General features: G+C 36.1%; 1 protein-coding gene across 2 annotated transcripts in view; it reads right to left on the bottom strand.

Annotated features, from left to right (window-relative positions):
* Positions 1 to 13,895, bottom strand: part of sona (sol narae metalloprotease) — a 67,046-nt gene that overhangs the window by 10,389 nt on the left and 42,762 nt on the right. Inside the window, exons 4-11 of one of the 2 annotated variants that reach the window (XM_018546846.1) lie at positions 8,461 to 8,521; positions 7,366 to 7,577; positions 5,926 to 6,015; positions 2,434 to 2,632; positions 2,192 to 2,321; positions 1,901 to 2,030; positions 1,559 to 1,701; positions 1,187 to 1,239 (exon numbers count right to left, since the gene is read on the bottom strand). In XM_018546846.1, coding sequence (XP_018402348.1) covers positions 1,187 to 1,239; positions 1,559 to 1,701; positions 1,901 to 2,030; positions 2,192 to 2,321; positions 2,434 to 2,632; positions 5,926 to 6,015; positions 7,366 to 7,577; positions 8,461 to 8,521 — 1,018 coding nt within the window. The remainder of the gene's footprint in view (positions 1 to 1,186; positions 1,240 to 1,558; positions 1,702 to 1,900; positions 2,031 to 2,191; positions 2,322 to 2,433; positions 2,633 to 5,925; positions 6,016 to 7,365; positions 7,578 to 8,460; positions 8,522 to 13,895) is intronic. The other variant, XM_018546845.1, reaches the window with a different exon arrangement.

Below are 13,895 nucleotides of genomic sequence, written 5' to 3' on the forward strand. Positions count from 1 at the left end.
TGATTGATTCACGAGTTTAAAACGTATTCTGCAAAAATGCAAAGGGCTGAAATATTAGGTACTATTACGCAATAAAATTCATACACATTAGAAATAAAATTTGATAAGGTAATTAACTTGAATTATAATGTCCGGTTGGATTAATATTCTCTTTACTTTCTATATTTTTACACCTGATTGGAGTAACCCTGCCTGAAAGTGTTGCAAAATACTTGTAATAAAAAAACACGAATTTGTCGGAAGGAAAGAAAGATTTACATTAAAGCCAGCTCAATCTACGTAGTATTATGTAACTTACACATACAAATGATTCTGCGAATCGCTATATTATTTTTAAGGAGTTATACAGAGGAAACTCACTTCAACTCGATCTTTATGACTTTTCGATGCAAATGCCAAACTGGTCTGTTCGGAGATGCGCGCGATATTTTATATATTCAGTGATACGCGTTTCGATTTTTATGGATCTGCGAACCTATTATGTGTTTCCATGCGTTTGAAAGCACATCGCACGGGCGCGGCCGCGAATAATGCGTTATTAATTAAATTAAGATTAGTGGTTGTACCATACCCACTCCTCATTCGTTCCTCTTTGCTCGAGCGTATGTGCGTAAGAAGCTCTGGTGAATTACAAGTGCATTGTCTCGCCGAGACACCGATCACAAGTTTCTAATTTCGCTCGTTGGAATCACGCGAAGAAGATATTTCTGTTCGAAGCTGTCTTTGCGCGAGCAACGGATTTGCTTGTGTTATCGCAACACGCGTCGCTCACGTAATTAGCACGTGCTTCGTCCTGATTCTCACATTTCTCGAAAAATATCTTCCCCGAGAATCCCAAGACATTCCCTAAAGCCCGTGTCACCCTACGGATTATGAACGCGGATTAAGATTGCGGATCGCGCATCGGAATTCAGCCAATCAAGATAAAGCTGCTTTGTGTTGATTGGCTGAATTCCGATGCGCGATCCGCAATCTCAATCCAATCCGCGTCCACAATCCGTAGGGTGACACGGGCTTAACTCTACTTTATTTGTTAGACTATGTACTGCGTGTCAACTGTGTCAATAATACCGTCAACTATATACACTATACATGCTAGCAAAAAATGCCGTATCATACGTTACAAAAATTAAGGAAACCAAAAAAAAAAGAGTAAAGCGTGTGATCGCTATGTAATAAACCATACCGGCAGTTCCCTTAGTGCAGCGGCCGCCTTTCCTACGACGGCACATATCATACCTGTTTTGCGGAATAAAAATCGAGAGTATGAAATCATCAGAGAGAATAAAACGTTTATAATAAACATTATCGTGATGCAAAAAGAGAAGCGGAGAGATATTGAAGTTAATTATTGAACGCTTCTAAGAGAGGATCCAACACTCATTAATGATGTATTCGCGCTTCTCTCATTTGCGTCATATAAAGTTCATGAATACTCGTTGAATTGACAAACAAAATGACAAGTATGGATCATCAGAGAGGTCGTCGTTTCTGCGGGCACTTTCGTGACTTGTTACAGCACCGCACGTAGGCCGTTTTACGGATCGGGCACTCTTACTTTGTGACAGCGACGGCAATGTCGTATACAGGAAGTCTCCTCTCCCGGAAAAGATATTTGCCCATGTCTGTCAGAGCGGCTGCCGAGTCAATTGCGTCTCTTCCCACGCGATTCCTTTCTAAGTACGGTGTCGCGTCTCGTCCCTGAGTATAATACACAATTCTGCTGTTTATATTTAGACCGTCACCTGCAGCTTCAATCTTCAAAGAACGTTTTCTTTCCTCAACAATTATAAAGTCAGATAAGTAGGATTTACATATTTTAAGATAAGGTCTATCGACGTGTAGATTATAATATATGTATAAACTGGAGTACTAATTTTTTTTTACTATTGTCTCTTACCCGTGAAATAATTATTCCCGCTATACTGATACGTATTTTTGGCCCCTTCAGTAATTTATACCTCAGATCAACTCCGTTCCAAAAGGACACGAAGTATCTCTTTATTTGCACGTTATCGCCTCCGTGCAATCTGAAAAGAGAAGATCCGTTTCATCATTGAGAGAAGCGAGAGTTAAGAGAAATTATAAATGTCAATGCAGGTGGTTGCAGGAATGTTTGCATGAGGAAAGATCAAAGTTACGGCCGTATATTCTCTCGCGCCTCTCAATGACGATATTAGCCAACTCTCACCTGTACCCATCGTAATCCACAATGCAGAGGATTTCCGGGTAAATGACGTACGGTGCTTCACGCCTCGATCTGCTATTAATCGAACGCTTAATCCTATATCTCTTGGCTAAGTGATCGGGTTCCATGAGCGCTGAAAACATTCGCACTTATATTTGCAGTTACACGATTTTTTATAGATCAATGTTTAAACTGTCGATTTAAATAAAATCGAAAATGAAAGCTTTCACATGTATTGCACTCACAAAAGTCACTGTACTGATCGCCGATAGCTCGATCTACTTTTCTGAAAACGATATGATGACTTGTGTGTTCCAAGTCTTCGCTACTAGTTATGTTGGGCAGTAGTTCGGGTTCGTAAAGAGTTGTCGCTTTGCTCACTATGTCTTGCAGAACCCGTTCTGGCAGTGGCCGGATAACTAATTCTGAACCGATGGTCCCATCCTGAGTGAAAAGATATACACTTTAATAGAATAATTAATCACGTAGTTAATTATTCTATTAAACAAACATAGTCATCCATCAAACGGATATAGTGAATGTGGAATCGAGTGTCATGGAAATGTCCAACTCGGGATTACAAAATTTTATCTTAATTCAATGCGAATTAAAAAACCTAATTTATATGTATATTATATCTCTAATTTATTACTTTTTTTAAATTAGTAGCAATTAAGCAATTATTTTGTAGATGTAACGAATAAAGCAAAATTTTACTCTTAATATTAGTTTTCTTCCTTTTTTTCAAGGCTGTAATATTATATATCATCTTAAGAAATGAATCAAGACTAGATTGCATAAACTATATATATAACATTCAAGTAGTCTACATTTTAATATATTTATAAACTTCGTAATTAACTGTGACTGTAATTGTCAACAGACTTTCTAAACATTACTGCAATGTTTTTATTTAACAGACAGATATAAAACATTTCTCCTTATGTATAAACTTTGTATAAGTAAAGAACTAAACAATAATAAATAAATAAATAAATAAGAAAATATGACTTGAGAATTATGTAACAAATGAACAATTAATAATCTTGCCATAAACTTCGAGAAGATTCAAAGTGATTAATCTTATTAAGTTTGATCGTTGAAACGCACTCTTGGTGCGTATAAACCGAGTCTGATATCTATAATTATCTGACGACTCGTGTCCGCTCGAGTCTTTCTCCGAATTGTGCAAGATTTGAATATTGCACATGTAAATATCGTGGTGTATGAATCACGGCGCGTTAGTTGAGGGGCATGTTAAATCGAGCGTTTCCATCAAGCTGAGCGTGTTTCACGGTGAGTCGAATTACTCGCTATTCCCGATCCGGACACGATCGCGCTGCTCGATCTGCAGTCTGCGAGAGGTGCACTGGTCAGATCTCAGAGGGAGGGAGAGTGAAAGCGAAAGGTCAGGACAGCACGGGGTCACTTCGAACAACGGTTTTACGACGCGTTATGTAACCGCAGACGGCATTATGTATACGTGATCGCGCTTGGACGACATATTATATGTTCTTGTCTTCATTAAAATTTCATTGAAACTCCTACGCGCGAATCGCCAAGTCAAAGTCATACTGAGATATTAATTCCGTCACGAATCCATCCCTGGTTCCTCTGGTGAACGAGAGATTTTTCGTATCTATAACAATTAACTTTCACGACTCCCGCGAGATACGACGCGTGATTGTAATGTGTCCGTGCCCTCGCTCGCGCACCAGTTATATTACCTACCTACTTGTATTTGCATCGCGAGTAATGATCTCGCGCGTAATAGCGTAATTTAGATCGTCCCGACCTTTCGGATAAAGCATGCGGACGTGCAACACACGTAGCGTGGTTGCTTGCGAAATTCAATTCTGTTTCGCTGCAAAAAGTATCGAAAGTAACGGCAATTAAGATTAATTAATTGAGGAGACAATCAATTGGCGTAATCCACTTAAAAATCTCATTTTTAAATGTACGCGGTGTATAAGAATTTTTCTCGTATTATTTCCAAATTCTTTCTTTTTAAAGTTTTGTTTTTAAATGTATAAACAAAATTTGTTTTTAGTTTTTTAAGTGCATAAAAATTTACATCGTATTATTCCCAAAAAATGCTTGGCGATAACCATTCTATGATTAAGTCCCGATATAATTACTATATTCGTAGTACTATGACGTAGCGGATAAACCTCGAGGATTTCGCGTTTCATGAGAATTATATATGCGATAAATGCAAATACAGGAATATCGTACACAGCATACAGCTGTTTCCTTCTTAGAGGAGCAATTAAGAGCTTTGCAAGAGAAATCAAGTCACGGTTGTTTAAACGCGAAATTATTAGGAAGGACAACGTCGTCCTTCTTTCTCTCTCGAAATTGCAGACTGCGGCGAAAGGTAGGATCGATGTATACAAGTTTATTGGCTTCTGTCTCGTAGACACAATACCCTTCACGCGAGACTTCGTCCTGACTAAGGCGAGAAAGACGTCGATTGCAAATACAAGAAGAAAATGTCAAAACCATGGCATCACCGGTATTTAGGTAACTTTAATGCCACAGCCGCATATATATAACGATGCTATTTCATTCAATTATCTACAATAGACTGTGAATTAAAATTTCATTATAGTCTTTTCAAAACTAAGTAGAGAATAATACTATTACGCTTATTTCGCAAAAAATTTTTTTCTTTCTTAATTGTTTAAAATAAAAAAAGTACTGTAAACTTCTCAACATTTTTCCACAGGATTTCATCTCAGATTTAAGCAAGCGATGCGACTGCTCACTAAATATACGGCTAAATACTCGTCTGCTAGAACAGTTTACGACTATTTTGTGAAGATAACGAAACTTGGTAGATGTCTATAAAATATAGACGCCGTGAAGACTCACAATGAAACAACATATTTCGATGGACTAACATGCCAGACACTCGTTTTAACACATTCTAATTACTCGTAATAAATCTCCATTGACTCACGCATCACAAATCTCATGCGATTCATCGTATACGCGAAAACACTGTTTTCATTCCCGTTTGATCATAAATTGTCGTTGTAGCAGAGGAAAGGCTCATCTAGAATATTACATAGAAGTCGTAGAATCTCAAATTACAGGAAATTGATCAATTTTAGTCGAGTATTCTCTCTTTATATTCGACTGCAATTGATCAATTTCCTACGACTCAAGACCTCACGATCGTCTTCGATTTCTATGTAGACGAGCCTTATGCCCGTGTCACACTACGGATTGTGGACGCGGATCGGATTGAAATTATGGATCGCGCATCGGAATTCAGCCAATCAAGATAAAGCTGCTTTGTCTTGATTGGCTGAATTCCGATGCGCAATCCACAATCTCAATCTGATCCGCGTCCAAAGTCCGTAATGTGACACGGGCTTTAAGCAATTTAGATTTAAAGATTTAACAATTTTAAAAAGAGACCTACTCTATACATATATTTATATAATCCATATCTTCATAAAATATAAATAGTAATCCGAAGTACAAGTTATAGTCACGTAAAACTGTCGTCCATGAATCTTTCGCGAATTTTTATCGTTTATATGGTTGTATTAGCGATTGTACTTTCTTTCCATCCGTTGCTGTAAAAATGTTACACCGTGCGGTACGGCAAATTGCGATATTGCTATAATTATAACACAGGTCCTAAGCGAGTCGAGTTGGTTGACGAAAGACGACCCGCAATAATAGGGTGGTGACGAAAGGAACATTAAGAAAGAATGGCCGCTTACAACGCGCACTTTCCCATTCGGGTCTCGGTGTAGTAGAATGGAAGCCATGTTCTCTGCGTCTTGATAGATGTCACCGATATCCACGCCGACCTAGAATAATTAGAAACTCGCTCGTTAGAAACTGATTCGATAAAAGTGTATAGTCCTGTCTGACCAAATTATTAAATAAATTTCCAGAATCTTTAGCTATATGATCTATTGTTTTTAAATATTAGGTGTATAAATAAGTTTCTGCCGTTTTTTTCATCAAAAATTGGGCATTTATTGTGAAAGAACGGTATCCCAGCATCCGAGAATGGATTAAAATGGATTGGACATTTTGTCTATTCGAATTCGTATTTTAAACAGCGAAAACTTTTTTTTGGATTCAATTGGATTCAATTGGTCAATTAGATTCAATTGGATGCAACTGGATTGAAAAACTGCGTTTCCTATTCAAAATTTTGAATTGAACAGTATTCACTATGGTCACAAACGCACTGAAAAAGCTAATATTATTTTATGATTGAAAAGTATACAGATACATATGCTCCATGCAATTCCCATAAATGAATAAAAACGTATTTGGATTGAAAGGATTCATTTTAACATTCGTATTTCTGAAAATTTGAATCCATTTTAATCCATTTCAATCCATTCTCAGATACATGGGTACCTAATGTTTTATTCGAAGTATTGTCCATTAATTGCTAGCCACTGCTTTTTCCCATCTTTCTGGTAATTGGTGGATTCCACGTCGAAAAAACAAAAAACGTCAAAACTACGTTCTTCGTCTTTGACGTCAAATTCACCGTTTTTAAATTTTTGAAACCACTCACGGCAACTTCTCTCACTTAAGGCAGCCAATCGATGCGCCTCAGCTGCAGATTTCTTCAAATTAAAGAAGCTCCCGCAAATGACGCTTATTCGGCTCAAAATTCGACATTTTCACACGAAAAAAGATATATGATGCTGATACAAAATCGCTAATATTTCAAGGTTATGTTGTTGCCAGATGTCCAACCTTACGATATGACGTTCTACAGCAGACAATTTAGATAGATAATGTAGTTTATTGGCTTACAGAAGAATTACAGCCATTTTACATTCAAAAGCATTGTATCTAGATGGCGCAAGGTAGTCATAAACATAACTTAAGGCTCCTGAAGCAGACAATTTTAACCATAACATACTGGTGGCGCCATCTTTTGTTAAACGGCGAAAACTTATTTATACTCCTAATATTTTAGATTAGTAATAAGCATTGAAAGAGAGAGAACAGCAGACAATTTTAACCATAACATACTGGTGGCGCCATCTTTTGTCAAACGGCGAAAACTTATTTATACTCCTAATATTTTAGATTAGTAATAAGCATTGAAAGAGAGAGAGAGAGCTTTCAAATTGTATTTAAAAAATTGTAGTCTCGACGATTAAATATGCCGAAAAGAGATCACTTACATCCTTCACCCTCTCGTAATGAAGGCCGTCCGGTTGTGACGCGTTCCTGGTGACAATCCACATCGGCAAGCTGTTGGCCGTCAATAGCCCTTCCGTAGGCTTTAACGAAAGGCTGATATCTTTGCCGAAGGCCTTCAGATGAATCTGCGGCTTCGCGTCCACGCTCCTCTTATGCACCGTGTGCAACACAGGCACGACTTCGTACGGTGGCACTACGGTTTGAGGATGTAAAATATGTTTATATTCGCAAAAGAAAAACTATAATTCTCTTGTTTTCTTACCAGAGTATTAAAAAAAAATCTCCGTTTATAATTTAAACGATATAATATTTTTGAAATATACGTTTTACGTAACATATACACTCCCAATGTTTGCATGTTAAGATTAGCATTTCAGAATTAATGGTGGTTACCGGTTGATTTCTCATGCCTAGTGTAGCTGTCGTTAAAAAGAATCGCGATCATTTAATATCAGCAAGCTGAAGACCGCGCTGGCAATGGATACCCTTTTTCTATAAGATCGTCAGAATGGTGATTCTCGAATGACGGAATCGAGATGAATATTCATCGAGAATGATTCACGATGGAGAATTGGAGTTTAACGGCCCGTTGTCGAGCATGAAAAATATTTGCGTCTCTGACCCTTGATTTCTTTGCCAGGGACACGCCGAGAAGACGAGGAAGATGGAAATTCCACATGAATAAAGTTTCAGGTAGAATGTATTCATCGTTAAATTCGGCATGGACTTTATTTCGAGAATTAATTAACAGATTTATTTCACACCGATGTGATTTTCTTTAATATTTTTCGACCACGGCAAAACAAACTCCGATAATTAACGATTTTTATCGATTTCACGAGAAATGATCGCAACGCGATCGATTTCCTTTAATTAAGAAATACCTCGCATAGAAATGATATACATTTACGTTAAATAAATAGACATTTTATTATTCTTGACGCGCGTGTAATCGCAATTCTGCATTTGAATCGCATTAACCGGCAATTCGATGTTTTTTAAATGCCTGAGGGAATGAGGTATTAAAAAAAGCCGGAAAAGATAACGCGTGAGTTACTTTTTTTCGCTATTCTTACCGGACTCGTGTCCCGTGTAAAACACCGATAGCATCTCTTCCCTTGTCATGCGTTCGTGGATCTGAAACACACAAATGGGTTTAAGTGAACGCGCGGGTGTCGCAATATTCTTACGTAATCGCGATCGCGATCGCCGCGCGCCGTAATCTTAGTGCGCTTGATCGATCGATTCGTGAATAAATCCACGATGAGATACAATCCGCGGATCGATCACGACGCTTATTACTTACGATTAGTTTTCTAAACGCGAAATGACGTGTATCACAATAGTGTTGTAAAGAAGTATACCTGGCGCGCATCAATTCAAGTGATAATCGAAAGAAATTTCTGCTAATTTGTCTGACGTAAACGACGTTTCCTGCATGCGATTGTTCGTATAATTATTATTCGCGCAGAGAAATGAACGTGGTAGAGAAAGAATTTGTACTACATGCGCGAGATCCTTTGTGCAGGCAAATCTAGCTTCCGGGATTCGCGATTCAGTCATTATTGGTTATTATGTCATCTCGTATATGTTCTTTGCTTGCGCGTCTTGACAGAGTTCCATGACTCTCTACGTGCAGTTTTTGGTTTATTTTTTCTTACTCATTTTTTCTTACCGAAGCGATTTCTTGACGATATATTGTTCCTGTCGCACCAATATCGTGGGAATAGCGAAGCAAAATGGATACAGTATAATCGGGAATGGTAACGCCGCCGGCAAAAAGACATCACGTTTCGTGTTGTAAAAAGTTACGTCACGCGAACGGTAGAACTATCGCGGCTCGGAATTTGTAGATTAATCCACGACTTGAAATTTTACGTTTCACAATGCGGACAACAAGAGCGATTAAATAACGACGTATCTAGCAATTGCAATAACTATAATACAAAGGATTCTAATTAAATAGAGAAAGAGGATACTAATATCACTTGTGTGTGTAAACAATATAATAAAACAAAATTAAATTAAAATAATAGAAGGCTCTTTAAGTATAAAACATAAAAAATAAAAGAAGGGCCAACGGCCAAATGTTGACATTTAAACAAATACTTCAATTCAAATTAATAAACATTACAAATTAATAATAAAAACAAATGTCAACAGACGTTTCGACACCGATCGGGTCATTTTCAATGTTAACAAAATTTTTTAAGATATCTATTTAATGTCTACAAAATTTACAAAACTTATTTTCCAGGAACGCAGTCTTTATGTTCTTAGATGTTGTAATTGTATACATTAGAATAAATATAAATTAATATAAATTGGAAGTTCGTATGTATTAGTCAAAGTAATAAACAGTAAAAGGTCCGTATAAGAAAGCAATAGGTAGTAATAAAATCTTAAATAAAATAAAATTTCTTCTCAATATTATAAATATTAGCTAAATATATAATAATCTTATGTAAATTTTTCAAATTAACAATTACCCAGTTGAATAAATTATGCATTATTAGCTTTTGAGCGGTATGCAAATTTCATTTAACGTGACGTTTTTTTTTTATTATTTAACAATTGCTGTAATTGACTGATATAAGCTTGCTCAGGTTAGAACGAGGATTTTTCAAGTGTTCTCAGAATCGTAGCCCGTCCGGTTTTACAGCGGCGGCGGCGGTCCATAATTAACGGACATGCACGCGTATTCTGTTTTCCAATCGCGTTTCAAGGTCTGCCTCTATCCATTTCACAGCAGCGTGCCGTGCTTTTGCTTGCTGCACCGTGTCACAGAAATCGAGCTGCAGCTGGAAATCGATCGAAGCCCCTGGGAGTTCTAAGGTCGATCACTTTCGCTCATTATTGCCGAGGCTCCGATCGAGAGCCCGATCGATTTGCGCTACGAGTAATCGTTCCGCTCCTAACAAAACGTCGACGAGATATCTATAACTTGTTTGCTCAAAAAGAATACCCAAAAGTAAACCAAAATCAAATGATTCGATTCCGATTCCTAACGCCGATAAACAGTTAAATTTGATAACTGAGAGTTATCATTTTGTTTTCTATGGCGTCAAAATAAAGTTATTCCGTATGATTTTCTCTTAACTTGATGTGTTGTTGCACCTTAAGCCCATGTCACACTACGGACGGTGGACGCGGATCGGATTGAAATTGCGGATCGCGCATCGGAATTCAGCCAATCAAGATAAAGCTGCTTTGAAAAAACTTCATACATAGTTTTTCAATTCAATTTTTATCACAGATTGTTTCTCATTTTTGCGTTTTAATTTTCATAATTTGGACCAATGATAATGAAGGGTTGCATTCAGTCGACCAACTACATTAGAACAGTTGATTTGTCGAAGTTTTATTCATTGGAGAACTCTTAACTGGAACATCCACTGCGTATCTATTTTATTTTTATATTTTTGATGTTGAAGATCTGAAGATGGCTCAATATAGAAACCGAAACATGTAATTTTAATGTCAATATCATATTATATTGTTAAGAACATCAATCTTCTATTCTATCTTCGTAATAAAATTTTTTTTTTAATTTGACATATAAGATTAGTTTTAATTTTTGACTCTTATGCCCTTTATTCATTTTTAAATTTATTTATTAACAAGAGTCCTTTATACATAATTTTATTGACCTTATAATTTTTCTTTATATCTCTTTTTAATCTTCCGATAATCTGATAGCTTTTTAAACTTTAGAGTATTATATTAATAATATTTTTTTACTTTAAATTAGCCGAGCATTTTATATATTGCATATGTATTTACAATAATTACATATGTATTTTACTTAATATTTTCACACTTTAATACTCTCGATTCGATATAACGATTCTTGTAAATCTGCCTTGATCTATATATGCACCAGCGATCTCACGTCAGAGCGGCGAATAATCGAGAATTTCTCAGGACAGTTTCAGACCCGACAATGAATTTTGTAATACCCGTCAACCGTGACACGAGCCGCGCGCGTTTTAATCGTAATGTATTTCACGCGTCTGCGAGCATAACCGCGCCGGTCGATAGAAACGCCGTCTTTCTTTTTTTCCCCTCCCGTGAAAAGTAGATTACTCTCTCGGCTTAGGAACATTCCGGTTTTCCCTTTCGGCCTCTCTCTCTCTCTCTCCTCCGATGCAATAAGTACATCACGAAATCATGTAAATCATGTGGAACGACTGCCGGAAATCGTCGTTTCTCATCTGAAAGTAATTATTTGTACCGTTTCCTAACGACCGGCGATTTACGTAAGTCGGCGGGCCGTCGACTGACCGGTTCGCAAATGATTCAACGATTATCAAGAGAAGCGCCTCTTTATTTGATTACAATGTTTAACGTACCTATTATCGACGCTCATGTTGTTTCCCCTCTCGCTTTTCGCATATTACCGATGATGAGACACGTGTTCGCGCACGTGGACGTTTAATCACAAGGCGCAACCTTTTAACATTTCTATTACCAATACACACCTTATAATTTAATGTCTGTATAAGTACACTTTTTAACACGCGCTTACCGCGGCATATATATTTTATTGAAATCTCTATACGAACCATTGATTAAGTGACTTATTATATACGTGTGTCGCGTTTCTGATTTAACTCTGACATAATTCCCGTTGCATTTTAGTATTAATTATATTGATTTTGTGTGATTCAACAAGTGCATATTATATTCTGACAGTTATGAATAATACAAGACAATTACGCCAGACATTTAGATAAAAATATTACTGTGATTATTGTTCGTCAATAGTCATTTAATTAATCTTATAAATGCAGAACGAATGTCTGACTCATAAATTTTCAACATCACAACCGGCTAAGTATTTTTAATTTATTTATTATATTTCAATTAATTCTATGTATATACACAGTTAAAGTTATTTAAATGTTTTAAGCGCTTTATTTTATTTACTATCTGACTCTTATTGTCCTTTCTTTGTTTGATTATTATTTCATAAATTTTCTTTTCATAAAAAGTTTTTAGTACAAAATTTAATTTCCGCGAACAATTCAAGAATAACAAAACTTTATGTGTAATTCGTATAATATAATATGTTGCAAATTTTTAAGTAATTGGAAACTAACATTTTTCTTTACTGTCGACATCTTTGTTTTAATGTTTATCTCGATTATCGTTTCCTCGGCTTTTCTTGTTGCCAGTATCGTTATCACGTATAGACTTAACGAGAGTTGCGTGATTATTTTAAATTTCCTCGAAAAAAATCGAAAGCAAGGCAAAGTGGCTAAACAACATAGAAGAACGGTTCGACGGTTTTATCGCAATTTCGTGCGCGAGGTTCTTACGTAAGTTGGAAGAACCGGCCATTGACCACGCTTGTGATGATTATCTACAAGATGACGCGCTCAACCGACGAGCGCTAAATTGTAACGTGCCATTAATCGTAATCCTCTTTTATTTTACACACTTGTTTTAATTATGAGCATTAATTAGGCAATTACTATTGGCACGTATGTAAATTGTCAGTGCTATTAATCTCCAGTTAAAAAGCTTTACTTCGTGAAATAAGTCTCGCATTTGCATCTCGTCGCTCTTGAGAATAAATCTGACAAATAGCGTCTGATAAATAACGAAATAGACTCGAAAGTTTTTTAAATTATTAATTAATTTAAAGTAAAGAAAAATAATTAAATAATTCAAAATATAATCTAAACTAATATATAGTTTTAGACTCCTTTTAATTATAAAATTAATACAAAATATAAATGTAATACACAATGAAGGCTATAGGAGTCAACACTGGTTAAAAATTAGCGCAAATAATCGAAATTAATTAATCCATTATGGTAAAGACCTTAAAATATACTTGTTCTCTCAAAGGATGTAATTATGTGATGTCCTTATGATCTTTATCGTATAATGGATCCTTGACAAACGTTTCAACTCAACTTCGAGTCATCTTCAGCATTTCAATATAATTCAACTTCACAACGCATCAAGATATTGTATCACAAAATAATCTCTCAATATGTGGCTAAACGTCAAGTGAGAAATCCATACTCAATCAGTTGCATGGCTGAATGGTGATGATATCTCAGACTGTCCACAATTTCAAAAATTATAGATGTTACAACAATTACAGTGTCAAAATGAAGCACATTTTAGATGAAATTATAAATAGAATTGAATAAAACGATTGAATATAAAGATAAAATGTACAGAAGTACATTGTGTCTGAATAGTCGACGGTCGAATAAAGAAAAATAATTGCGTATTTCTAGGTTTGAAGATCGCACATATCAGTACAGAAATTCAACTCTACTTCATTACAATGAAAGATATTACAAGTTCATGAATACAATTTGTAATTTTTATTGTATGCAATAACTACAGATAAGCCGAAAGGACATTACATACAGCAGAAGTCTTCTACCATTTTCAAGTTCCGCGCGAATTCTAGCGCGATAATCGATGATTATCGGAATAATTCTCTCGTAAATAACCGGCACACTCAACATTTCACCGCGCTAGTAAC

Source organism: Cyphomyrmex costatus, unplaced genomic scaffold, assembly GCF_001594065.2.
Source record: "Cyphomyrmex costatus isolate MS0001 unplaced genomic scaffold, Ccosl1.0 scaffold590, whole genome shotgun sequence".
Lineage (NCBI taxonomy): Eukaryota > Metazoa > Arthropoda > Insecta > Hymenoptera > Formicidae > Cyphomyrmex > Cyphomyrmex costatus.